The following is a 26807-nucleotide window of genomic DNA, read 5'->3' as shown; positions in this document are numbered from 1 at the left end:
GATAATCTTGTTTAATTTCTCTTGATCTACCTGAACTTCTCCAGCATCTCCAGAACCAGCTCCTAGACGTGAGGCAGCATTTCTTTTTAGCAGCTTAGAGGAGAAAAACACCAAGGAAACAATTTATTGAAATGGTTAAACAATTTTTAAAGAGTATTTATATTAAGAGTCATTAAGAGAAATATTTTACATCTGTGTTAAATATTATTTGGACTAACCACGTAGTAGTTACCATACAATGAAATTACAAACAATTTTAATATCTTCCATTATTGTATGTGTGCTGTTGTAGCCAAGCTGGTCCCAGGATACTAGAGACAAGGTGGGTGAGATAATATCTCTTATTGGACCACTTCTGTTGCAGAGAGAGAGAGAGAAGCTTTTGAGCTTACACAGAAGAGTTCTGCGTAAGCTCGAAAGTTTGTCTCTCTGTTCAACAAAAGTTGGTCCAATAAAAGATATTATCTCATCCACATTGTCTCTGTTAACAATCTTAATGCAGTTCTCAAAACAAAAAACAACTTCAGAATTGTGTTTTCAAACAAAGCATTATTTTCTGCCTCATGCAACTTGAAGACTGAACTGAGCTCCATTAAAAGATTAAGTTGACTGAAATATAGTAGCACTATGATTCACCTGGGAAAAAGCAGTAAAGCAATATTGATCAGTGGGTTTCTAATATCTGCATATACATATAGGTTTAACGTTAATTAAAACTTTACCTTTTTAAGCAGATCTCTGGCTTCTTGCGTGAGGTAGGGAGGCAAGTTGAGTTTACATTTGAGAATCTTGTCAATGGTTTTCTTTCGGTTCTCCCCAGTGAACGGGGGCTGAAAAACATCATTGCAGTGTGAAGAACAACACACGTGAAAAACTCTAGCACAGTCATTCTCAAACTTTATGGCACTGCAACCCCGCTCGTGACAACAAAAATTACCACATGACCCCAGTGCCCTGTGTTACTCCAGAATAGTTAATATTTTAAATAAAAAATGCTTAGGGCAATTGCATCGGGCCCCATGCCATAGGGGGCCCTGTGAAACTACGTTGCTCGGGCTTTGGTTTCAGCCCTGGATAGCGGGGTTCGGGCTTCAGCTTTCTGCCCTCGGCCCCTGCGAGTCTAATGCCAGCCCTAGGCAACCCCCCTGAAATTAAACTTGTGACCCACAGTTTGAGAACCACTGGAACTAACTGATACCTGTTCAGCTCTGTTCATTTGCATACATGGAACAGGGCTAGTTTCAGTGAAACAGGCATATAATTGCTTCAAATGTGACTTCCAAATATATGCTTGGGCTATTACAGAACAGCACAAGACCATGGTTAAAAATGTTTAGCCATTTTTTAGTTAGGTTTCCTACCAGCAGCTGATATAAGTACATACATATCTATCTATTCCTACACCTGAATGATCCAACAAACTTCAGTGATTAGTGATGTAGAATAAAATGCATGCAGTTTTTAACTGTGCACCTACTGCTCCAGTCAGCATGTCATACATCAATGCCCCCAAACTCCACCAGTCCACAGCACGATTATGCCCACTTCTCATCAAGATTTCAGGGGCCCTAGAATGAAAAAAATTAGAAATATGAAAGTATTTTATTAAACACTCAATTACGGCTCAGGTTTCAAGTTTTTAAACATAATCCACATTTATAATCTGAAAGTTCCATAAATAACTGAACGTATAGAACCATCACTTAAAAAAGGTAAAATGTAGCCATTACCCCCAGACCAGAGTAATACTTTTCTGTTTCATCATGCAGCTCACATGTATTCTATTGTTCCACAGAAAGTGTGTGTGACTGTTCCATCATGAATAGATTCTTTACACAGTCCGAAGTCTGTTAGTTTTACATGACCTGAAATAAAAAAAAACATCTAATTCTAAAATCACTCAGAATTCTGACAACAGAATTACATGCATATCTGCAAGTCAACATAAATGTAATTTATAAAATGGACAGTGCAAATATGTCTATTCCTGTCTACAGTAACAAAACAGGACTCTTCCCAGCAGGCATCAGAGTGAAAAATGACTTTAGTCATTTAAAAAAAATCTTAGAACTACACTCAAGGAAGATACAGGCTTATTTTTGCATGAAAAAGGGTTGTCACTCAGTGGAGAGGAACAAAAACACAGCAAAGCCACCAAGAGACTCTCAAAGCCATGAAAAAAATTGTTTCTTCATGTTCTGTTCTCATTACTTAGACCTGTAGAAACTCACAAACTAATTGTTCACATCCTATTGCAACCCTTCTACTAGTTAGGCACAAAGAAACAGATAGATCTAAGTAGCTGACTGTGTTTTTATATGAGCTTATTCCCCTTCATATAGAATCAAGTTGTTGATTTGCACAATGCAGTAAGGTTTTTTTAATTAATCATATACAACATTTTTTAAATATATGCAAACATATCTATAAAAGACTTCATCTGAGCAGCAGTACAATCAAGTCATCTAGTCTTATGCTTACTCCATAATTTAGAAACCAAAATCAGTGTCACAATTCATTTCTAATTTATAACTTTCACTCTCCAGAACCACTAAGCACTAGTAAACATTCACACTCAGTGAACACCTTGCTTAAAAGTAGTCTTTTAGCTCTTTAATGCTAGGGTTTGCTGGCACTAATCAATAGTGCTGCAGGCATTAGTGCTCCACACACACAGAGCTTTGAACTTGCTGCTACAATCAAGTAAAGTGACAGGTTTTTTTTAATTGTTTCTTTTTAAAAAGCTAGAACATCAGTATTAACATAGTTATTTGTAAACATGAAAATTACAGAGCAGGTCTGAATTCAGATATCATGCATAGATGACTCAGCAGCATGAGAATATCCCACTAGTGAATAGAAAAGTCTTCAGTGGGTTTACCCTAAAAGTCTCTTGCCCCTTCCTGCCCAATTTGTTCTGCCACTTCCAGTACTAAAGTACTGTAACTACTACAACGAACTCCATGCCATGACTAGAGGTTAGCAAATGGCAGCTATTTGTATGGGTGTATCAGGAACAAAGAAAGATAACACTAGTAACAGTTTTCTGAGGTAATTTTATATTATGCTGTGACCTGTGAGAAAGGATTTTGAGAGGATTATTGGCTACACAATTGTTTACTATATTTCCACCTTGATGATTAAGCATGATATTTTCCGGCTTCAGATCTCGATAGATGATTCCTTTTTGATGTAAGTGCCCCAAAGCCATTGAGATCTCTGCCAAGTAAAAGCTGAAACAGAAGGGATTTGATACAATTAAACTCTTTCAGCCACACAAAGCATCTTAAGCACTAAAACAATTATACTTCCTAGTACATAGCAATGATTCCTTGAAAGTATAGTTAAATGTGCATCATAGAATAAATTAGTAGAATAATTATGTTATTGAGGTTTATTTGCCAAAGGGCATAGGGACACAATGGAACAGCAAAATTACACCATCAGCATTAGGTTAATTTGCTTAGTAGTTACTCTGTCTTGAATAATTTTGTTGCAATCTGAATTCGCTGGTCATTAAGTCTGGCTCTAAACTGATTCCCTGTTCTGAGAAAGGAAGAGGAAAGCTCTGCACTGCAGTGCTCTCTGTAGCATAAAGCTGCAATCCTATATGTACATATGAGCTGTTCCAAAACACTCACAGCATATGTTGTGGGAAGATGGAGCTATCATCCCCTCTTGTGTGCTGTGTAAAGCCTAATCAAGAAGGTGTACTTCATTGACCTAGGTCATGTGTGAAATGTAGCTACAAAAAAGGCTCTCTAAGCAAAATGATCATTTACACAGTTCAGTTCTTTCTTCACGTATGTGCTCAGAAAGAGTAGGATAAATACAGTAATTACACCACTTCTAAAAGTGAACTGCAGCCACTAGAAGCTACAAACTTTTACATAATGTACCCAAAGCAAGGTTTTGAACATTTCTTTCATGCAGAAGATTCCTAGAAATTCTGGTGTAGGCTGCCATTCCCCACCAACTCAAGTGTACCCCCTCTGCAAGCACATGCCTAAGTTCCAGTAGAACATAGTGACAACCTTCAATTGGGTGGGCAGTAAATCTTCTCACAGACTGTAATGCCATTCCAACACTAGCTGGTCAGAGATGCAGCAGAGTAAGATATACAGAACAGCCACCACCTCCACGAAAGGCTCATTGAACTGTGTAGCTCATTAAATTAGATTATTAAAATACAATTGTATGTTTCTCTCTTGAATTCTACTAAGCCACAAAAGTGCCAATGTTGTTTCACATACCAGGCTGTGTCTTCCATAAAAATTCCCTCTCTCTCTAACTGCATAAATAGTTCTCCTCCTACAAGAGGAAAATAAGATGTTAGAAACAAGAATCCATATTTCTGTACTTTTTCATTTTTAATCATAATTAAACTACTACACATTCCCTTATCAAAGGACAGATGATGGAATTATGCTCTGCAGAAGACTATTTTAATCTAGCGTTGTTAATGTGTGAAAAGTGGGTGAATATTCACTTAATACAGGAAATATCAATCAGGAGTCAGAGCAAGACCCTGGAGACAGAATTCCTGGTATCTGATAATTAGAAATTCCCCCTCCTTTACTTCCCTGTAAGATATTCTTAACATCAGTTTTGTTATGCAGTTTATATAAATTGAGTTATGGGTTTCACATTAATTATGAAAATGTGCAGAATAATTTAAGTCAACTATGAGCGCTTAGCTGGGATTTTATAAAGGGAAAAAATAAGAACTTTTCAGATTAAATAAGGGATACTGAAAAGCTCCTGTGTAGCAGAATTAAATATACTGACCACTGAGATACTCAAGGATGAGGTAGAGTTTTCCACCAGTCTGAAAGGCATAAATTAAATCTACAATGAAGGGATGCTTCACTTCCTCCAGGATATTACGCTCAGCTTTTGTGTGTGCTGTATCTTTTGCATTCCTTACAATCATCGCCTACAGAACAAAGAAAAATTACATGAGCGCGAAGAACATGGGATTCCTAAATGAGGCAGAATTCTACATAGGGTTCTATTCCCAATTTACAGAAGTCTCCACATTCTCCACATAATTGTCACAATAACACTCTGAGTCAGCAACATAATAAAAAACTGCTTAGTTTCTTGCGTTATTGTTAAATATGAAATCACACTCATGTTTTTAAATTAATTAAAAATAGAGAGACCGATTGCCTAGAAGCACACAATAGATGTAATAGAAAATGTGATAAAAATACATATTTCAATTTAAATGGATGTAAAGATTAATTTTACCACATGAATGACAAATGTTCAATCTTGGCAGATCAGAACAATTATTATATAGTAATTACATTCTAAAAGGGACAAAAAACCCTTTTTTGGACTGGAAAGCAGCCAAAAGTGAAGCTCAAGTTACCTTTTTAAGAACTTTCATGGCAAAAATTTTTCCAGTATTTGCTCCTGTTACTTTTCGTACTTGAAAAACCTATGGAACAAAAAGTAAATACATTCCTTATAAGTCACAGTGGCAGTTAGAATTCAAATATATACCTTAAATTCTTTTATTCCCAATTGGTGGTAAAGTTGTACAATCACTAAAGTCAATTTTGATCAAATGCATTGCCAATAAAAAAGAATGGTGACTTCATACTGGACACTGGTCTGCATCAGCTCATTACTGCCTCTGGAAAGGCAGAATTTTTCTGGAAACAGAATGTAAGTGTTGGGACATATATCAGGCAGCCAACAAGAAAATTCTTTGATTGCCTCCACTGTGATGGATAATGGACTTTCCAAGGTGAAGATTTTGTACCTTTCCATAACCTCCTTTGCCAAGTACACGTAGTAACTCAAAGCATTCTGGTCGGATCTTTTCTGGACCTCTGTTTACACTCGTTTCCGAAATCTCAAATTTTTCACAATGTTCCATGCCACTGAATAAAGACAAAACAGTGTATTACAAAATTAAATCAAGTTAAAGAAACAATAATCATGCAAATTTCTCTGCAGAAAGCACATTATATTCACTGGCACAACTGACAGTCTGCTTAGGAGATGTCCAGAATTGTAACACCAGGAATTCTATTAATGTATATGTATAGCAATGAGTGGCAGCTTGCATAATGCAGAAATTTGGAAAGTTCCTAGGATTCAGAGTCATGCATTTCCTGAAATGACATTTTATATAAGTGTACATGTTCTGAAGACTGAAACAGGCATTCTTGGTAATTTAATTAATTGAGGAGCATTGCTGTTACCCTGAAAAAAAAATTAGGTTTATAAATTCCATTAAAAGTTATGGGACTCCCAGGTGTGATTTGTAGGGTCATATTTACACAATGAAAGTCTTACTACCTTGCAAAAATAGTAATGTTAAACTAAAATATGGTTCAATCTTGCCAAAGTAGAGGATTAACCCAATACTTAATAATGTTTCTAAATTATGCTAAGCCCTGCAAAGTATAAGTCAGTAACACAGTTTGGTCTTGTCTATGCTGACAAGACTGAATTGTGTTTTAGCTGTCGCTACCATGTTCTCACTGAGTCTTCCAACATGATGCATTTTCAGACTTAGCTCTGAAGCAAACAAAATAGTTTTAATGAGACTTAAGTGCAGCAATGTTTTCTAGAAGACTTGAAGTCAGAACTCCTGAATTCTATTCCCCTATCTGCCACTGGTTTGCTGTGTGAACTTGCAAACACCAAAACCTCTCCATCACTGTCAGAAACTTCTGTAAAATGGAGATATCTACCACTTCACAGGGGGCTGCAAGGTTTCATATAGTGAAATTGTTCAAACTAAAGTAGTTTTTGAACTTTTCCCCCCAGAAAGGTAATAAATTGATGTAGCCTATAATGGAGTTCATAATTAGGCTTGACTTATACTGATTACGAAAGCATGCTATAGCACCTTTCAGGAACATCCATCTTTAAATGAGTATTCAGGAGCTTAAGGAGCGTAAAGTCCTCTGCGATCTCTTGATAAATTGGGTTTTATAAAAGTGCACTATATTATTAATATTTAATATATCAGAATGAGCCTGATTACAAATAGCATTCAAATAAAGTAAAAGTGTAGGGACAAGTAAGATACAAAATGTAAGACACTGCAGATTGTTACCAATTTCTCCAAAGAATTTTTTTGTTACAAGATATACCTATAAAACTTGAATTTTTCTATTAAAGTCGAGAAAAACTGTAGATATCATGAATATTATAGAAATGTTTTCTAATAGGAACTTACATTTCATATTGGCCAACTCCTCCATGGTCCATGCTTTCACTTAACTGACCCTGGGATGGAGGGAGAGAATGTTTTAAAAAGTTACTACAATAATACCATAGCTGTAAACAAAAACAGTGAGTACAAACAAAAAGAAAAGGAGTACTTGTGGCACCTTAGAGACTAACCAATTTATTTGAGCATGAGCTTTCGTGAGCTACAGCTCACTTCATCAGATGCATACCGTGGAAACTGCAGCAGACTTTATATATACACAGAGAATATGAAACAATACCTCCTCCCACCCCACTGTCCTGCTGGTAACAGTGGGGTGGGAGGAGGTATTGTTTCATATTCTCTGTGTATATATAAAGTCTGCTGCAGTTTCCACGGTATGCATCTGATGAAGTGAGCTGTAGCTCACGAAAGCTCATGCTCAAATAAATTGGTTAGTCTCTAAGGTGCCACAAGTACTCCTTTTCTTTTTGCGAATACAGACTAACACGGCTGTTACTCTGAAACCTGAGTACAAACAGTAAGCTTTGTTTAAAAAAAAACAAAAACATGTCACGGTCTGACTGATTTTGCTCTAAAATTTGTTAAACTGGCCAAGAAGTAATATGCAATAAATTATCAGAAGAAAGCACTTTGTATGATAGGCTTTCACAAAACATTTAAAGAGTTCTGCAGAAAAGTTGCAAAATTCCCAAGGATCCCACAATTACAGCAGGGGGACCCATTACTTTTTTAGCTAACTGCAGTTATCTGATTATGTTTGTACATGCAGCAATGAATCCAACTCCAGATAAACCCTGTAAAAATGCAATGGTGTTGTAATTTGTATTTTTACACCTGTGTTCATGTAAGAATTTTGGTGAATAGGACTCATACATATAATGGCTATCCTGTACAAAGGTTTCCTCTACAGGATCTGCGTTTATGTGGAACCAGATAACTAAGGGAACTGGAAACAGATATACTGAATTAACTGTGAAATTCCTAAAAAATTAGGGGAGGGAAGCCATACAAAGGTCTGAAAGCTGCAGTTTTCATTTTTACATTGTAAAATATTCAATAATATTCATGATATTGTGGATCCCGCAATGTTAGGCTTCCACTGCAATTCTGATTTTAATTAGCTTACTTTGCACAGTCCACAATTTTGCATACATTTTGAGGTTTGCAACACACTTTTTTCCCCATTAGTACAGTACAACCCCATTTATCCAAGCTGATGGCAGCAGGGCTCCCGCTGTCAGCCCCGTGCATTAATTACTGTAATATAGTGGCAGCAAAATGTCTGGTTATCAAAAAAATTAGCAAGCATAACATAATACTTAAGTGTTTATATTGCACCAGCAAATTTTTCTTAAACAAATAGGTCTTCTCTGGCTTTTCCAAATTATCGCAAATAATAATAGTCCATTATTACTTTTCCATGATTTTCCATGTCTTGTCTGCAACTCAGCCACAATTATTTGACAATCATACCGTGATTCAAGTAGGCTTGACTTATACTGGTTAGGAAAGCATGTTACTCCTTGCACTACTGCCAGTCACATTGGTCTTGTTATGTAAACAGAGGCTTTCATTTTCCAAGTCTCATTTTCATCAGCATTAAATTTATTTTTTAAAAGTTTTTTTTTTTTTAAATCTGCTTTTCATTCAAGAAGCCATGGGTCTTCCTTCTTGTCATCTCAGACAACCAAGCATTTGAAGACTAGTGTTGTTCTAGCTGGACAGTCTCACTTTGGTTTGCATTTACTGTCATTTGACTTTCTTACAGATGAGATAAATGTTAAAGCTGCTGTTATATTCAGTAAAACTCTGTGGCAACCAAGAACTATGACTTAAGTGCAATCTCCCTAGTCAGAAGAAGTCTTGTGGCAATTTCATTTCCTAGGTTAGCCATATCTGTAGGCACACCTGTAACAGCACTTGTTCTTGTTGATGCTATGATAACTTTTTGGAGTGAAAACTTTCCAGCTGCAAGATTACCTAGTCTAATGTAGCTTCACATCCAACTCACATTAGGGTGACTAGATAGCAACTGTGAAAAAACAGGACAGTGGGTAGGGGGTAATAGGCACCTATAAGAAAAAGTCCCAAAAAACGGGACTGTCCCTATAAAAAAGGGACATCTGGTCACCCTAGCTCACATTCCGTTTGATGATTTCAAACTCTCAGTTCAGAGATGTCTTTCTGTGCCTCAAAGTTACGCACTATGCCACCTGGAGGTAGCTTTCAGTTAAAGCGCATGCTTTCCCGTTGATCCTCCCCCATCAAATTATTTGCTCTTGTGTTTGCCTCTCTGGTTCTATGTTTTGCTTTAACTATACTAAGTCTACAGTAACTCTACTCTTATTTGTTTTTCAAAAGCCTTATTTTATTGTTTTTTTTCTCCCTTCCAGTGTTACTAACACTGAAAGAGAGAGTAGTCATGAACTGAATTTGGTTGTCCCACAGCACAGTTGTTCATCCTGCCCGAGAGCCAAGTTTGCTTGTGAATAGGCATTAACTCTAATGGAAATTGTGCTGCAAATATTACCCACATTTATGGGAAAGGACGGTCATAACTGATGAACTAGGATTCTCGGACTCTCAGTCCTTATGGTTAAACTCTGGGGAACTCTAGTACCGCAATTTGCTCACTGGACCATCTGAGACTGTTGGCAGCCTTCAAGATGCGATGTGAGGGGCATTTTTAGCCAGGCATTTTATTTTGTTGGTTACTGATGTTGCTCCTAGGGTCTTTTCTTTAAAGTTGAGAAATTATAGTGGCTATAGTGCGCCAGCAAAATAATGCCTTTACTGTTTTTAAACTATTGACACTGACCGATACCAAATAATCTGTGTAAAAATACTGAAAGCAATGGCTGGTTTCAGACTGTAATGGTACAACCCTAAAGAGACAAGATCAAGAGCAACATCAGATTGACAAGGTAATAGGAGCTTGACATAAGGTGAGGCGCTCAGTCTATTTTGGAGATGCTGTAGCGTTCATCACTCTTCTGTACCTGGTACTCACTATAAACTTCTTGCAGTTCAATGCCTGTACACTTTAGACAGGACTGACAATTCCCTGGGGAAAAAAGTAGTTTGGCCACAGCACTGATAAATACCATCTTAAACCTAGTTTAAACCAGAAAACTGGTAAAACTAATTGCATCGGTGTCCAGCAAGGACAGGAACAAATCTTGTCAAACTCTGGATACATCCATTCACAGTAGAGGAATAGTCTCAGTCTATCCACTATATCAAAGTTGGTCTTCTGCTACAGAATGCTGAATTGCCAAATGGACCTGGATGGGTAGTCTGAAATGCTGAATGCTTCTGACTGCTTAATGCTTCAAGCCTACAACTCTGCACTATTGCAGTTTTCATACAACCAAATGTCTTTGACTTTTGTCTATACAATATTGAAAACTGAAATAAGTCATGTGTATGACTTCCTTGAGAAAATACTGAACCAAAATATATACAGACGTTCAGATGTTCAGTGTTATAATTACATATTTACTATTACAACCACTGCAGTTCTACTTTTTATTTGTAAAACTCTAAATTAATCTATGATATATTAATTATTAAAATTAATTAATCTACTGCCTTATATAACCACAATTTGAAGACCTAACTAACAATAAGTGTAATATGGTATGCATTAACAAAATAGTTCTTAAAGCAGAAAATGCCTTAAACTGGGACTAATTAGTTTTTCCCAGGGTAGTAAAAACCACCTCTGGTAAATACCATGCCATCTCTGACTTTAGATGTTAGCACAGAAGTGATGATTACAAATTTTACAATATAGATTAGCATTTCTGGGCTGATCTAATGTGTGGGACACTTACATCAAACTATTTTGATCTGAAAATAATTAGTCCTGGGTTTGGTTTTTTTAAACTATATACTAGAAAAGGTAAAACAACCCACTCATTCACACATAAAAGCATCCTCAAATTTAGCCTGGCATATTACGGTAAGCCAGCTAGTATGCAATCACTGACAATTCTTAGATCAAGAAATCTATTCTTAGAAAAAGAAGTCACGGTTACTTAAGATTTGATCCCATTCAAACGTATTATCTTGAGTACAAGATTGAGTTCTCCACTATGGGAAAGTGTTATAACTACAAATGCCAGGCACGGTGCAGACATGCCTCCAGAAATAAACGTCCCGCAGCAGCAGTGTGCAGGTCTCAGCCGTCACCTCAAAAGCCGGGCGGGGAGGAAGCCACCAAATATGAAGGGGGAACGGAACGTGTCACCTGAGTGGGGCACATCGGCGCTAAAACAAGGCGCCACCCGGGCAGTAGCTGCCTAGGGCTAAGGTCGGGGGACGCGTCGCCTACCAGCCCCTCCGACGGCACCCCCAGAGCGGTGCCACCCGCCATGGCTGGCAAAGCAAATGCCACAGAAGCAGGCAGCATGTCACCCAGGCAGGACACCTCGCTCCCTCAGCAGGCCGCCCCTCCTCTCCCGCTCGCTAGGCCGGCCCCCATCACCCGCCTCCGCGCATCGGGCCACTCACCGGAGCGGACCCCTCCTCCAAGTCCGTCGCCCGACCGGATCCCCCTCGGATACCAGGTCGGGCCGCTCACCGGACTGGGCCGTGTCCCCCCGCCCTGCCCCTGGCGAGGCCCGCTCCCTCTCAGCCCCTCGCCGGCTCAGGCTCCCCCCGCTCACCCCCTCCTCCAACTCCTCGTCCGAACCCGCGTCTTCGGGCTGGTCCAGGTCAATGTCGAACACGCCCGCCATGGCCTGGATGCGAGCAGCGCCTCCGCCGCCCCTTCCTCGCTGTGCTGAGTCCGCGGGGCCTGGGCCGCCTCATGGGCCCGCAGCCCCTAACGCCGCCACGGCCGCCATCGCCGGCTGCCAGGCTTCAGCGCGGCTGCGCCCCCGCCCTGACTCCGTCTACGGCGCAGGCGCCCGACCCAACCTGGTGACCGCAAGGGACCACACTGAACATGCGCAGAACGCACCACGGCGTGCGACCTCAGTTGGGGCTCGTGCTGAGCATACGCAGAACTCACCCGGCCGCGAGATGTACTGGCACTGAGCATGCGCAGACTGCAGACTGAAGCTTCTCGGCTCGGTGCATGCGTATGAGGTTCACTGAAGCCCCCAACACTGATACTGTACTGTACCTGCCCACTCCGAAGCTCCCTACACCGCCTCCTGCTGGCTCAGAGCATGCGCAAACGGTCTGTTGAAAGGCGGAGGGGCTCGGAGGGCTAGTTGTGATGGTAACGCTGCGCCCGCTCCTGGAGGGAAGGAGGCTTGAGCTGCTGGGGCAGAATCCTGAGGTGAGACCGTGAGGGGCGAGACTCAGGTACCGAGGTGGGCCTAGCGGGGAGGCGCTTGGGGCTGGGGTGCGCGCCCTGTGCCGGGGGCGGGTATGAGAGCGACATGGGAAGGCGGGGATGCAGGAGCGGGACAGAGAGGCATCGCTCTCCACGTGGGAGCGGAATGGGGGCCCGGGACCGGGGGGCGCCAGGTACGTGGCTGGATGAGGGCGGCCCGGAAGCGGGGGGGCGCCGATGAGGGGGGCCGGGATCGGTGGGGCGCCAGGTACGTGGCTGGAGGAGGGGGGGCCGGGATCGGGGGGGCGCCAGGTACGTGGCTGGAGGAGGGGGGGCCGGGATCGGGGGGCGTCAGGTACGTGGCTGGAGGAGGGGGGGCCGGGATCGGGGGGGCGCCAGGTACGTGGCTGGAGGAGGGGGGGCCGGGATCGGGGGGGGCGCCAGGTACGTGGCTGGAGGAGGGGGGGCCGGGATCGGGGGGGGCGTCAGGTACGTGGCTGGAGGGGGGGGGCCGGGATCGGGGGGGGCGTCAGGTACGTGGCTGGAGGGGGGGGGGCCGGGATCGGGGGGGGCGTCAGGTACGTGGCTGGAGGGGGGGGGGCCGGGATCGGGGGGGGCGCCAGGTACGTGGCTGGAGGAGGGGGGGCCGGGATCGGGGGGGGCGCCAGGTACGTGGCTGGAGGAGGGGGGGCCGGGATCGGGGGGGGCGCCAGGTACGTGGCTGGAGGAGGGGGGGGCCGGGATCGGGGGGGGCGCCAGGTACGTGGCTGGAGGAGGGGGGGGCCGGGATCGGGGGGGGCGCCAGGTACGTGGCTGGAGGAGGGGGGGCCGGGATCGGGGGGGGCGCCAGGTACGTGGCTGGAGGAGGGGGGGCCGGGATCCGGGGGCGCCAGGTAGGTGGCTGGATGAGGGGGGGCCTGGGATCGGGGGTGCCACCTACATGGCTGGATGAGAGGGGCCTGGGATTCTTGATAGATGGATTGGGTGTTAAACTAGAATTTACAACTGTGGGAGTGTAATGAGTGGTCCATGGTTGGCTGCTTTAACAGAATGATAAATACCAACTATTATATTTTCAACTGGATTATGTAAATGTGAATGGCTTCTACCTGTCAGTTTAGCTTCCCAGAGTAATTCTTCTCATTAATCTATCTTGGTTTCATCCACTCCCATTATGCATGCAAGAATCTAAATTCTCACATTTGAAATGGGATCCTGTAGATCTTTCAGCAATCAGCAGCAGGTGCCTCTTTGCATCTGCAAGGAAGGGACTATTGGCAGAGTAATCCCCCAGTAGGTCATGTAGGCAGTATCAGAACAGATTTTGTTTCACCCAAAGGAGAATGTGAGGCTCTAATCTGTCCATGGTTGTATCCTGAACTAGCCTTTTATCTCTAAGATTTCGCACTGTTGCTACTACCAATGCAGATCCATCAGTGGGAGCATTAATATAAACCAGCATTTTAACTCCAGTGTCATTTAAATCTGGTGGTCAAGGCAACCTGCTAGTTTAAAATACCAAAAAGAAAAGGAGGACTTGTGGCACCTTTGAGACTAACCAATTTATCTGAGCATAAGCTTTCGTGAGCTACAGCTCACTTCATCAGATGCACCGATGAAGTGAACTGTTGCTCATGAAAGCTTATGCTCAAATAAATTGGTTAGTCTCAAAGGTGCCACAAGTCCTCCTTTTCTTTTTGCGAATACAGACTAACACGGCTGCTACTCTGAAACCTTTAAAATACCAGTGTCTGATCTATATTAGAGCTTCTACCATGGCTAACAACAGTAGATCTGAACCACTGAAGCTTCAGAAAAAGAAGTAGATGAGCCTGCAGCAACACTGAATGTCAGTAATGTCTAAGAAATGACAATAGAGTCTTCATGTGTCAGCAGAGACTTGCACATATGGACAGATGGGATAGCACAGTTGTGCTTGAGCATTAGTCATTGTGGTCCATATTAGGCACCTTAGCCTTAAACCTGCAGTGTTTGAGTCAGTTAAATATAGGCATGCTTTTTGTGACATAAGAGAGAGATATAAGTACCATGGAAATCCCAGTTGTTCTATTTTTTTCTGGTTGTCCTGAGCAGCAACTGGTGGAGACAAAATTCAACACCCTGACCCCCACTCAAACACATCACAGCCCCACTGTGGCCACTGTCAACACTGAATGATGGCCGCAGCCCCTTCAGAGGAGTTTCAGCCACTAAATCCACATAGCTTTACGGTTTAAGAAGTCTGGAAAACCGCACAGCTGCCCTCTGTACAAGAGAAATTTCACTGCCCAACTCTGCTTTTCATGGGTTACGAAACTGGTCCAAAGTCTTCCACTCTAGAGCTTAATCAACCACAGTAAAAAGCACAATTCTATATTTTTCTTTTTAGGATTAAATACAAAGTGAAGGAGCATGTCAATAGTCACAGTACAGCTTGGTCAGTGTGGTAACCAGATTGGTTACGAGGTGTTTAATGCTATCTGTAGTGACTTCCACAGCACACATGGAATCTGCTCCAAGAAGGAGAATGAATCCTATCAGGAAGCTTGCAAGGAACGTTTCTTCAGTGAGGAGAAAACTGGAGGTACAATTTTTAAGGATTTTTTTTTTCATAGCATACTTTGCCTGTTAGAAATATATGTAGTAATAAATAATACTTTGCATTTCTATTTAAGGATGTGCTTTAGATATATTCATGAATTTACCATCTCAGCTCTGTACCTCCTGTGCATTATCATCAGCATTTAACAAATGGCAAAGCAGACACTGAGAGGTGAAGTGACTTGCCCAAGGTCACATACCAAGTCAGTGGCAGAGCTGGAACAGACCCCTGCTGTCCTGACCCCTGAATCTGTGCCTTAGTCCTAAGACCACCTTTCTTTTTCTTACAGTAATAGAACTATTGCAGTGAGCTTTGTTTTTCTTGTTTTGTGCCTTTGATTGCCATCATACATTCGTGAGAACTAACAAAGAGCTTTTCTAGATGAGAAACGTGTTTTTTTCTTTCCAGGTTTCTGTTTATTGCACGTTAGGTAGATCAGATTAAGTACTGGGGCATGATGCCCGTCCATTTCAAATACTAGCTGACATGAATGGTTTCCCTACTGAGACGGACTCCTGTCTCTGTAGAATTTGCAAAACACTTTGGGATAGTGAAAGGTTCTATGTAAATGTAAAACTTTGAGGGTCAAATCCCGCTCACCTTATTCTCATGTACTGTCCCCCTGAAGTTAATGGGATGACTTGCATGAATAATAGAAGTATGATCCGGCCTTTAGTATGTTGTTATGCCCATTATGTGAACATTGTTCTCTTGTTAAAAGGTTTAAGTATGATGCAGTCTTTTTGATTTTGCATTTTTTCTCTCTCTCTCTCCAGTACCTGTTGCCCGGGCTGTACTTGTTGACATGGAACCTAAAGTAATCAGTCAGACCCTCTCAATGGCTGCTAGGTCTGGCCACTGGAAATATGACCACCAGTCACACTTCTGTCAGAAACAAGGGTCTGGAAACAACTGGGCAAATGGGTATAGATGATCACCGCAAGCTTTGCTAATAATAATACAGCATGTGACTACTAAGCAACTGCCTAGATTCACAGACATCCTCTCTTAGAAGCAGAACTGTTGCTGCTGTGAAGTAATATACTGCATGCATAATATTACCCTGATTTTATTGCTACTGTAGACTGCTTGTGCTCTTTTTGCAAGGAACTGAGATTGGTATTTACAGTGAAGACCTACTACTCAGTTACAGAAAAGTGAACAAAATGTCACTTAGACATCTAACTACTTGATTTGCGGGTGCAGAATGGGAGGCCAATTTTAAAGATCAGGCTTTTAATGCAAAGTAAATGGCACAACAGAAGAATTGAGGATCGTTCACTGCAGGCAGCATTGGTGATAACAAAGAGTTAGATAAATGGATCAGCATTTTTAAAAGAAGGAAAAGCTACTTCATATGTTTGCTTGTTTGACTTTATTGCTTTTGTTTTGCTATAAGAGTTCTTGCTCTTTTCACTTTCTCTCTTATACTGCAGTTACTCTGTTCATGGGCCCAGGTACAGAGACGTTATCATGAACCTGGTACAGAAGGAAGCAGAGAAATGTGATCGACTCAGTGGATTTTTCACAGTAATGAGCATGGCTGGTGGCACAGGATCAGGCATGGGAGCCTATGTGACCCAGTGCTTAAGGGATGCTTTTCCGACCTCATTTATACTCAACCAGGTTATCTGGCCCTATGGAACCGGTGAGGTGAATGTTAAAGCTCCATGAAGGTTCTGCAAAATTTTTAATCAGTATTAAAAGGCCAGTCTACTGATAAAAAAAAAAACCTCTCCACTTGCTTTACCTTCTAGTGTTATAAACAACACCTAAAATGCCTATAACTGAAAGATATTGGAGAAAGGGAGAGAATTGTCTCTTTACAGTTTATTTACTTTGTGTATTTGATATCACCTTATGTATAGTCAGTTTCGTTGTTTGCCTGTAGTCAGTTGCTGTGGGTCTTTCAAAAGTGAAAACAAAACAATTTTTAAAATGTGATTGTAAAACTGCAAGTCTCAACAATGAGACTTATTTCACTCGGGCCTGAGGCTATCTTAGTATGTTTTAGGCCCCCGTTGCCATAGTAGGTGAGTACATCACAATTTTTCTCCGTGTATTTATTGTTACAACACAGAAGTACCGTTATCCCTATTTTACAGATGAGAACCGAGGCACAGAGAGATTGTGGGCTAGCGTACACAAGAAAGGCTTTGTCCATACAGCTGTAATAGAGACACAATTTATAACCAGCATAAGGAGATCTTTTGCCAGTATAGTTAAACCACCTCCCCCAAGCAACATGAGCTATGCAGACAAAAGGACCTGGGGTTTGCTGGTATAGCTATGTCGGACAGGGGTGTGAATTTTTCCCCACATCCTGTACTGACATAGCTATGCCAGCAAAACTTTGCAGTAGATCTGGCTTAAGTGCCTTGCCCAAGGTCACACAGGGAGTCTGTGGTAGAGCAGGGAATTGAAACAAGGCTCCAGTTTATTACATGGCAAGTATAATAAATACAGAATGATCCTACAGATTCATTCTCAGTGTCTTGCTATGAATGCAGCTGTGGATGCTAAGATCAAGGCAAGCCTTGTTCACTATCCAAGTGGAAGCTAAAGTGGTTGCTGAATTGGGTGCAAGGTCTTGGTAAAGGGGGGAAATCAGTCACTCCATGAAGAATATCAAAAGAGGTGACGTACGTTACATAGACAAAAATTCTTAATTTGTTAATTCATCCTTGTTGATGTGTGTTTCTGCTTCCAGGTTATTGTTCAAAACTACAACTCAGTTCTGACACTCTCACACCTGTACCAGTCATCAGATGCTCTCCTTGTTCACGAAAATGATGCCATCCACAAGATCTGTGCTCAGCTAATGAATATTAAAAAGATCTCCTTCAGGGATGTAAATCAAGTAATTGCACATCAGCTGGGAAGTGTGTTCCAGCCCACTTATTCCTCAGAAGGGGCCTCACAGTATAGCAGAAGCCCACTAGGTATTTAATTATAATAACACTTTCTGCCATCTAATGCTTTCATTTCAAGGATCTCAGAGCACTCTTCAAACAGCGAGCTAAACATCAGCCCCCTCTGTGAGTTGGGTATTATCTCCTCTTTTAAAGAGGATGAAACTGAGGCAGAAAGAGATAAAGTGGCTTGCCATTGGTCATACGTCAGTTTTGCAGCAGAGTTAAGAGTAGAGCTTCTGACACCCAGTCTCATGCTTTACCACAAAGTGATGCTTCCTCTTTCCAAGTGGCTGGTGTCAGCCTGGGACAAATGTACATTTTAGGTGAAACCATGTGCAAGTCAGTGGTTTTGTTTCAAGTTTGTGGAGTTAGTTTAGAACTATATGCAAACTGAAACCAGATAAAAAGGCTTGCATAAAAAGCTGGAAACCAAAATTAGAGTATTATGTCGCTCTTGTTAGTGATAAGACAGGTCTGTGGTGTGTCATCCTGGAATGAGAAAATTAATTTATCTATAGTGCCAAGATTTGTGGTTGCTACCCAGAATTTCCACTTTGGCATTTGCCCATTGATCCCTGCAACAATAGACTCAGAGTACAGCCAGACAAATGCAGAAAAGGATTTATTATTTTCTATACTCCCATGTCAGACGGAAATGCGGGGTGGGGGGAGCAGGCTGTTTGTTTCTACGTCCTTATGGGTGATCAGGAACACAGGGTCATTCCCTCTTTTGTTCCTGTTTCTGTGTATTTATGGTGCGTCTTCATTGTTTTACCCTTTTGCTATACAACTTTTGCCATGAGGAAGGGGAAAGCAAATTTCAGTGGTCTAATGAAACATGATTAAAGCTATTAAATGTCATAAGACCATTAGAATTGCCATATTGGTTCACCATAGTGGTCTGCCTCATCCAGTATTTTTTCACAACCAGTGGTCATTACCAGATGCTTTTAGAGGGAGGTGTAAGAAACACCCTAGTGCAGCGGTTCTCAAACTACATTGCACCGTGACAACAAAAATTACTACACGACCCCAGGAGTGGGGAACCGAAGACCGAGCCTGCCTCAGCCCCACCGGCCCGGCCCGGGGGACCAAAGCTGAAGCCCATGGGCTTCAGCCTGGGCGGGGGGAGTATGTAACCTTAGCCCTGGGTGGTGGGGCTCTGCCTTCGGCTTCAGCCTCTGGCGGTGGGGCTTGGACTTCAGACTTGCTGGTGCCCAGGGCCAACACTAGCCTTGGCGATCCCATTAAAATGGGGTCATGACCCACTTTGGAGTCCCGACTCACAGTTTGAGAACCGCTGTTCTAGTGGACAACTATGGAATAACCTGCCCCTTGGGGAAATTTCTTCCTAACCCACCTCAGTTAGTAGCAGGTTTTTGCCCTGACTCATGAACATTTATATTCCCTCTGAATAATTATCCTATTTGATGTAACTGAGTTACTTATTTTTTTGTGTGTGTGTATATATGTATATATATATTTTCAATTTTTAAAAATCTTATTAAGAAATGTCATATATAAGCACTACTTTTTTAGTTTCAGTTTTGTCCATTTTGGTGTCATGTCATATCCTCATGGTCTTATATTATGAGAGAGTAAATAGGAGCATTTAGTTTACCTTGTCTATGCCGTTTGTTATTTTGTATAGTTCTACCATGTCTCCTCTCTAAATAGTCCCAATTGCATACAGAATGGGTTTTCTGCCTCTAATCAGTCTCATTGTTTTTCTTTAAACTCCTTTGATTTTAGCTCTCTCGCTGAGATACATTCACTGGAACTGATTTATAGTTTGACCTAACAAGAGCATTATGATACTATCACTGTTTTCCATCCCATTCTTTATATATTCCAGCATATTTGCTTTTTTTGACCACCACTAAACAAGGAGCAGATTTTTTTCCAGTGAGTGATCTGTGACCTCCCGAGAGAGCTAACATGCCAATATAGACCCCAGCAAAGCGTATGAGTTGTTCATATTGTTCACTGTGATGTGTATGACTTGCACTTATCAACTCTGTGTGTTGCCCCTTCATCTTGTGTCATTAGGTTCCATGAAATTCCTCACTATCTTCTCTCATAGACTAGCCTACATATTATTTGGGCAGTCATGGCAGCTGTTTTTTTGATTCTCAGGAGACTTAATGGAGTCGTTAGTTCCCCATCCTGAACTCAAGATGTTGGGTCTTCGTAACATACCGCAGATGTCAGAAAACTCCCTGGCATACAGCACATTTACTTGGCCTGGGCTCATCAAACATCTAAGACAGATGCTTATTGCTCATGCTAAGATGGAAGAAGGTAAGAGGTGTGTGCACACCCTGGAAATCAGTTATTCTTTCAACATAAACCTTATTCCATGCGTAGAAACTTATTGCCTTTGGGAACGCCCTGGATAGCTTTAACCAATTCAGAAAGAAGTAGCCCCCTTCATCTGACAGCAGGGATTTTTTCCCACATACCCAGCAGCTCCTTCCACTAATAACACTGCTGCCATAAGACCTTCCAGTTCATCCCTGCTTTATCCTGGTTTAGCTCCCAGACCTCTCAACTAACTATAAATATTAAGCATATGTAAAACAAAACATTTTGGGATTTACTTCCATGATTCACTTGGAACAGCTCTTGGATTCCCCGGGCTGCTTTGTTTTTTACACTTTAATCCTTCCACTTTTACCTAGACAGGTGGTGAACTGTAATATGGCTTCCAATTACACAGTTTAGGTACCAGCAAAGCACAAGGATGGCGAACTGTTTAGTGTGGTCATTTCCTATGCGGTAGGAATAGCAACTGCAGTCGGAGATTTCCCTCCCTACGAACAGCAGGTTGAGCTCCATTATCTAAGAGTCATGCAACTGCTGCTTGATCAGTGAGTGGAGCCTACGTGCCGTGGCACACCCTCAGCCAGACAGCCAGTGCCAGGTACTGAACATCACTAGCTCTAGACGGTCTCCAAGTAGACCTCTTTCTGAATGCAGCCTTATTTCACATCAGGAAGATAGGAGCTGAAAAACGTAAATTAATTAAGCACATCACATGATTGAAATATGGATTGTAATTTGTTTCAAAAACTTCTGTTTCTAGGTATCGATTGGCAGGTGCGACCACCATTGCCAGGGCATCCTGTCCCCCCAAAAGCCTCTCCAAATCAGGCACTACATTTTAACACCTCCGTTGCCAACCTGGTTGTCCTGCGAGGAAAAGATGTGCAAAGCGTTGATCTAGGTGAGAAAAAATACACAGCACATTAGTTATTCCTTCTTCCGTCTCCCAGTGTTTTCATTGTGGCAGTCACTGGTGAAAGTGAAAAAACCTGAAGGCTACAGCCTTTAAAGAATAAGGTCAGCATTCTCTCTGCAAACACATTCTAAAGTCCAAGACCGTGTTATGCAGTTATGAAGGACTGCTGTATTTACATACGTAGACGCTACACTGGCAGTATCTATCAGGGCTTCCTAAAGCAACTCTGGGAAAAGGAGAGGTATCATCATACTGTAAAACTAAATTCTATTTGTGTGATAGGATTCGTTGTGATAGTATACTGCTACCTGGAAAGATACAGAGCTGCTGCAGGAGTTGGCGACATCAGAACTTGCTTATCATCACACAGCACTGAAGCAGTGCTGGGGTACTTTTATATCCTGCCCTCACCACATTGTGTGGGAAAGAACCAGTTTGTACAGTTACACCTTTACTAGGCCCATCAGAGGTGGAAATATTGTTTGGAAGTCTGACTTGATCTGCCAAGCAGCAGCTGAGGCTTTAGAGAACTGGTGGAACAGAGATACCTGGATGACTTACTGCAGCTGTTTTTTCTTTCACAGCAGGGTCTTGGGAGATCACCCACCTCATTCTACACCACTCCCAAAGCCCCAGCTTCTAATTATTAGCTGGGACACAGCGGCCATGAGAACAAATTACAGTTTTCCTTTCCACTTATGTTGGTTTGTGAAGTTGAATGGGCAGTGTCTGCAGCAGCTCCTTGTTGCCTTGACAGGCACAGAACCAGTCATAAACTATCCTTTTCCAGGGTCACTTTTTTAGTCTGTGTATTCATGCAGTAGAGGTTGAATTCTGGTGTACAATACTCAGTGTAACATATTGTTGGAAAATTCTAGTTGAACATATAAAGAAAATCACTTGGTAAAACTTCATTTGTCAGAAAAAACTGCCTTATTCCCATTGCAGGAGGTTTCAGAGATCCAGCATTGTATACATCCTGGCTAAACCCTCAAGAGGCTTTTCATATATGGAAAACACCAAGAGCCTTTAACAAGTATGAAAAATCTGCTTCTTTGGTCAGCAACAGCCAGTTCTTGCTGCAACTTATGGACAATGTTGTGGGGAAAGCTTGGAATATGTTTGCTTCCAAGTAAGTGAAAATAAGACTCTTAGTTTTTCATTTAGACTTTTCAATATTTTCATTGGAAATAAATAGTTGCAAACACACACCTCAGTTTAAAATGCTTCACAGATCATTCTGATTTGGGATAAAAAGGTGTCCCTTAACAGTAAAAGAAACAGTGATACCAACTTCGTTACAGAATGTGTGTGAATATGGTGGTAGTTTTCCAAATAATGTTCTTGGGGGATTTGGGTATAGAAGCCTCTGTGTCACAGGTTCAAATCCAAGCCAGGCTGTAGTGAGTGCAAGTTGCTGATCAGCCTTGCTGTGAAATATGAGCACAATACATACATATAGGAGTACATCCATTCCTGCAAAGAGGAGGAACAAAGTTCCCACAGATCAAAACAACTTAAGAGGAACCAGTGCTGTGTGGCTGATTTCCTAGAACATTGAACCAAATTCATTTCAGAGAAAACTTGCCAGAACAAATTTTTTTTTTGCAGAGCACTCAAAGACAGTAAAACTAAGGCCAGTTGCTATTCCCTTACCTTTATCAAATCGTGGGTGGCCTTGAACCATTTCTCCATGGCACAATTGCTTTTTTCCCCCCAGCAGTCACTGCAGAGGAACTTGAATGACCATGGAGGCTGTAACCTTGATTCTGGAGGAACCAACTCTAGGGTTGAGGCACCGTGGCAGAGCAGTGTGGGGCAGCTTGCACTACTGATGTTATATCTGTTTGGTAAATAGGACCAGTTTCCAGTGCAGTCAAGTTGGCACTTTCACCAGCACTAAAAAACCCCCAAAGTTACTTGTCCATTGCAGAATATCCATTCTAAAAAGAATACATACAAACTGTTTTACTGATCAGACAGTTTCTAGGTTGTACACAAACTTGCTGCTCATTCCAGGAAACAGTAAGTGGCTTGGTTCAAAAACATTTTGGGAGTTGCTGTTTATAAAGGCTCTGACCCCTGAGGTTTACTTTTCCTTAAAACCAGACTTTAACCTCAAAGAATAATTGCCTCTTTTCTTCCATCCCATGAGGCCAAGATTATTGGGCGCCAGAGGGCATGTGTCCAGTAAACGTGGGAATTAGCCACACGATCTGTGGGAATAAGAGCTGAATAGTTTTGTTCTTAAATTTATCGTCTGTTAAAATCATGCAACAAACAGCAGTTTTAAGTTTGTCCCACAAAGACTACTTGACATTTTGCCCACCATAAATGAGTAAACTGCTGCCTCTAAGTACAATAATTGCTTTTAGTGGCTCTGCTGAGATTGAGAAGCAAGACAGAAAATGCCCTTTGCAATTCCCCAAAAGCCAGCCACTGACCCTGAAATTGTATTGTTCCTTTAAAGCAGCATACCTGAGGCTATAAACACTATTAGAACTGGATTATGTTGTACTATCCAGTATGAATTACACAATAAGAGTCCAAACAATGTACTAGAAATTCAGTTCTGGTTTACAGGGGTGGAAAAAGCTCATTACAACCAGCTCAGTCTGATGCTGTACCAGGTGTCAGATTTTTAGGGACCAATGATTTGTAATGTTTTGCTGTCTAGTTCTCGGTTGTTTACCCAAACTCTTTGCCCCCTCAGAGCCTACGTTCACCAGTACACTAAGTTTGGGATCGAAGAAGAGGACTTTCTGGACTGCTTCACAACTCTGGAACAGGTTATTTCTAGTTATGCTAGCCTTTGATTTTCAACTACTTACAAACAGGGCTTCGTCAGAGGGAGTACACACTGAAAGGCTTTCTGTGTCAGCTTCCCCAGGTTAAAGTGGCTAAGGGAGGTACTGGAGTGTAAATGCTTGGTTGTTGTTGATGGAATAGTAATCTACATCAGGACTGAATATATTCCTTGTCTCCCACACAGACAAGTGTATTTTGTATATGAATTTATACATTGAATATTTAATAAAAGTTTTATTTTTCAGTACATTCTCCTTAATTTACTGTAATTTGTAGCCCCCTAACTTCTACTCCTCCTCCCCCTGGATGTGCATATTTTTCCTGAAGAATTTCCGTAGCCTGAAGTTTTTTTCAGGTTGAAATCTAGCGTTTGAACTAATATTAACTGTCATGGTATAGGAGGACTGAACGATGCTGTTAGTTACAGTACTGATACAATTTGATCTTTCACTTTAAACTCTATTAGCCTGAAAGTGTTTTACCAATAGCCACCAAAATACCCGTTATCAAAGTAGTACTAATAAAAATAGATAAACATAATTTTCCATTAACTTATTTGCTAATATTCACTTAGGCCCCATTTGCTGTGCAGCAAGCTGGTGTTAAATTCTGAGGCAAGACCCCTGATCTCTGTGGCACTCCAGTATGACGGATTGGAGATTCTGCAGCATCTTTAAATTTTTTTTTAAAAAATTGAGGTTCTTAATTCATATGAAAGTGAATGATTAAGTTACACTAAGGAGACTTTGCTGATGATAAATTCAGTTTAGTTTCTGCTGTCTCTATATTGTCCAGTGTGCCACATTTAGATTGTCAGTCCTTATGGTTCAGAATTAACAATCCCTTGAGAAGAACCGAGCAGTTCAGCTATCTCAGCTACTGTTGCAGATTGTCCTGCAGATTCAGGGATTCACTGCAACCATTTATATTTGGGCTGTGTTTATAAGGGGTTGGTTTTTTTTCCCCCCACACTGAGGGCAAAAGAGGCTTTGATAAATGAAAGTTTCTAGAGCACGATCCGATTGCAGGTTCCACAGACGCAGGGCCCTCCCTGAATGTTGGGTAACGTCAAAAATCCCCCTTAGAAATGTAAAAAGCCACAAGTCCTCCTGTTCACCTTAGTCTCGAAGGTGCCACAAGAACTCCTGGTTTTTTTGCGGATAGAGACTAAAACGGCTGCTACTCTGAAACCTTGGAAATGTTTTGGACTTTAGACTGATTTTTCCACAACCACAAGGTGGTGCCATTGTCAAGCTATAGACTCCAAATGTTCACCCTGTGAACTAATTCAATAGGAAAGCTGCTGCAATCGCGTGCAGGGTACAGCATCAGCACATACACTGGAAATAGGCAGATTTATGACCTTTCAGCCCTGGTTGTTCCTTGTTTTGTTTTTTGTTTTCCTTGTTGCACAAGATAGGATGTGGAAGGTTTTCATATGGTAAAATAATACACTGGGAAAGATAAATGTATTTATTCTATACTAAATCACATAGACGTCCTCCTCCTTTGCTGACTGGAGCCAGTTTCATTTTGTTGTTTCCTGTGTATTTCTTATCCTCTAATTTTTGGTTTTCTACCTACATATATCAAGTTCTTCATTACAAATAGCCCCCCTTTCAATGGTCACACCATAAAATTCAATCTCGAGGACTCTTCCCTTAAGTTAGTTCAGTAGATACATACAGTAAACTTTCCCTTAGGTCCGGATTGCCTTGTAGTCCAATTAAAATGCGAGCAAGCACATACTGTGGTGGTAAATGTGTTACAGCTCATTTTTACACACACACACGCGCAGTGACTAACTAGCTAACTATTGAGTTTAAATATAGAAAGGTTGGCCTGTTTTAGACACACCCTTGAACTCTCTTCCCTCACTCCCTAGGGAGAGTTTTTGGTTTGTCAGCATAGTTACAAAGTTATTTTAGGTCCAGAAAATCTCTTTCAAATGAAGTCTAATTTAAGGGCAGTCCCAGATGCAGAAGTGATCTTGTGACTCACCTGGGCCATAGATTAACTTGCAAAGTGCCTGCTGTCATCCTATTTCCCCTTACTGCCTTCGCTGGTTTACACCTCTGCGTTCTTCAGTTTAGGCTGGGAACAGTAGCACTGAGGTCCCCTGGGAGCAGCTGTTCTGGTAGTTCTGGCCTGTCAGGAAGGAGGAACTGGTAGAGCTCATGAGTCTTCTTGCTGAGGATTGAATAAGTGTAACTGATTGTTATGAGATTGAACCAGTACTGGGGCTAATTCACTACTGTTTGAGTGTATCACGACAGCTAATTGTTGAACCAATGTTAGCAGTTTCAGGGCAAGCTCCAAATGATTCTGGCAAACATGGCAAGACAGTCACGTCTTTCCCAGGCCCCTTCCCAGTAAAGGAGAAAATTCTGCTGACTGTTGACAACATAAAGCCTATGAGGCTCACCCCTTATTTTGTGTGAACTAAGAGAGAATTCGGAGACTGATCTTAACACCTTTCTGTTATGCACTAAAACTAGCTCTGAAAACAATATTCATGCTAGAGTTTCATATCTGGATTTAGGGAATTTTATAGCTAATTTCATAGGACAGCAGCCCAGGGATTTGTTGTTGCATAGTAAACCTACTGCTCCTGTTCTCACACTAATGCACTTACATTTTTTGCTGTCCAAGAGATGTCACAACATTGCATCATAGCATCTTTCCTCCAGAGACCTAGCAAGGAATCCAGTCTAACTCATCCTCTCTCACTTGCCTTTTCTTAGTCAGTCTTC

At 41.7% G+C, this 26807-nt stretch overlaps 2 protein-coding genes across 9 annotated transcripts in view; one reads left to right on the top strand and one right to left on the bottom strand.

The window, feature by feature from the left end:
• Positions 1-12090, bottom strand: part of RPS6KB1 (ribosomal protein S6 kinase B1) — a 62453-nt gene extending 50363 nt beyond the window's left edge. For 4 of the 6 annotated variants that reach the window (XR_013348284.1, XR_013348283.1, XM_077836790.1 and 1 more), the window contains exons 1-11: positions 11872-12089; positions 7205-7254; positions 5774-5894; positions 5378-5446; positions 4789-4936; positions 4254-4311; positions 3133-3233; positions 1775-1865; positions 1478-1568; positions 723-830; positions 31-93 (exon numbers count right to left, since the gene is read on the bottom strand). Coding sequence is in view for 3 of the 6 variants with exons in the window: in XM_077836790.1 (XP_077692916.1) it covers positions 31-93; positions 723-830; positions 1478-1568; positions 1775-1865; positions 3133-3233; positions 4254-4311; positions 4789-4936; positions 5378-5446; positions 5774-5894; positions 7205-7254; positions 11872-11943 (972 nt within the window). In the remaining 3 variants the exon portion in view is untranslated. Of the gene's footprint in view, positions 1-28; positions 94-722; positions 831-1473; positions 1569-1774; positions 1866-3132; positions 3234-4253; positions 4312-4788; positions 4937-5377; positions 5447-5773; positions 5895-7204; positions 7255-11871 lie in introns of those variants that run through there. The other 2 variants (XM_077836789.1, XR_013348285.1) reach the window with 2 other exon arrangements.
• Positions 12091-12279: 189 nt separating this feature from the next.
• Positions 12280-24298, top strand: TUBD1 (tubulin delta 1). 3 transcript variants are annotated; one of them, XM_077836653.1, is made up of 9 exons: positions 12280-12491; positions 14878-15072; positions 15867-16014; positions 16527-16743; positions 17801-18032; positions 20142-20306; positions 21091-21231; positions 22195-22378; positions 23960-24298. In XM_077836653.1, exons 2-9 carry the CDS (start codon positions 14901-14903, stop codon positions 24060-24062), a joined length of 1362 nt encoding a protein of 453 aa, XP_077692779.1. In that variant the 5' UTR covers positions 12280-12491; positions 14878-14900; the 3' UTR covers positions 24063-24298. The 3 variants fall into 3 exon arrangements, with proteins under 3 accessions (XP_077692779.1, XP_077692780.1, XP_077692781.1); XM_077836654.1 differs by lacking the exons at positions 12280-12491; positions 14878-15072 and having other exon boundaries at positions 15867-16126; XM_077836655.1 differs by lacking the exons at positions 12280-12491; positions 14878-15072; positions 15867-16014 and having other exon boundaries at positions 16631-16738.
• Positions 24299-26807: the final 2509 nt, after the last annotated feature.

Source organism: Eretmochelys imbricata, chromosome 17 (genome assembly GCF_965152235.1).
Source record: "Eretmochelys imbricata isolate rEreImb1 chromosome 17, rEreImb1.hap1, whole genome shotgun sequence".
NCBI classification, from domain to species: Eukaryota; Metazoa; Chordata; order Testudines; family Cheloniidae; genus Eretmochelys; species Eretmochelys imbricata.
The sequence above is the reverse complement of the archived record's forward strand: the minus strand, read 5'-3'. Positions and strand labels throughout refer to the sequence as shown.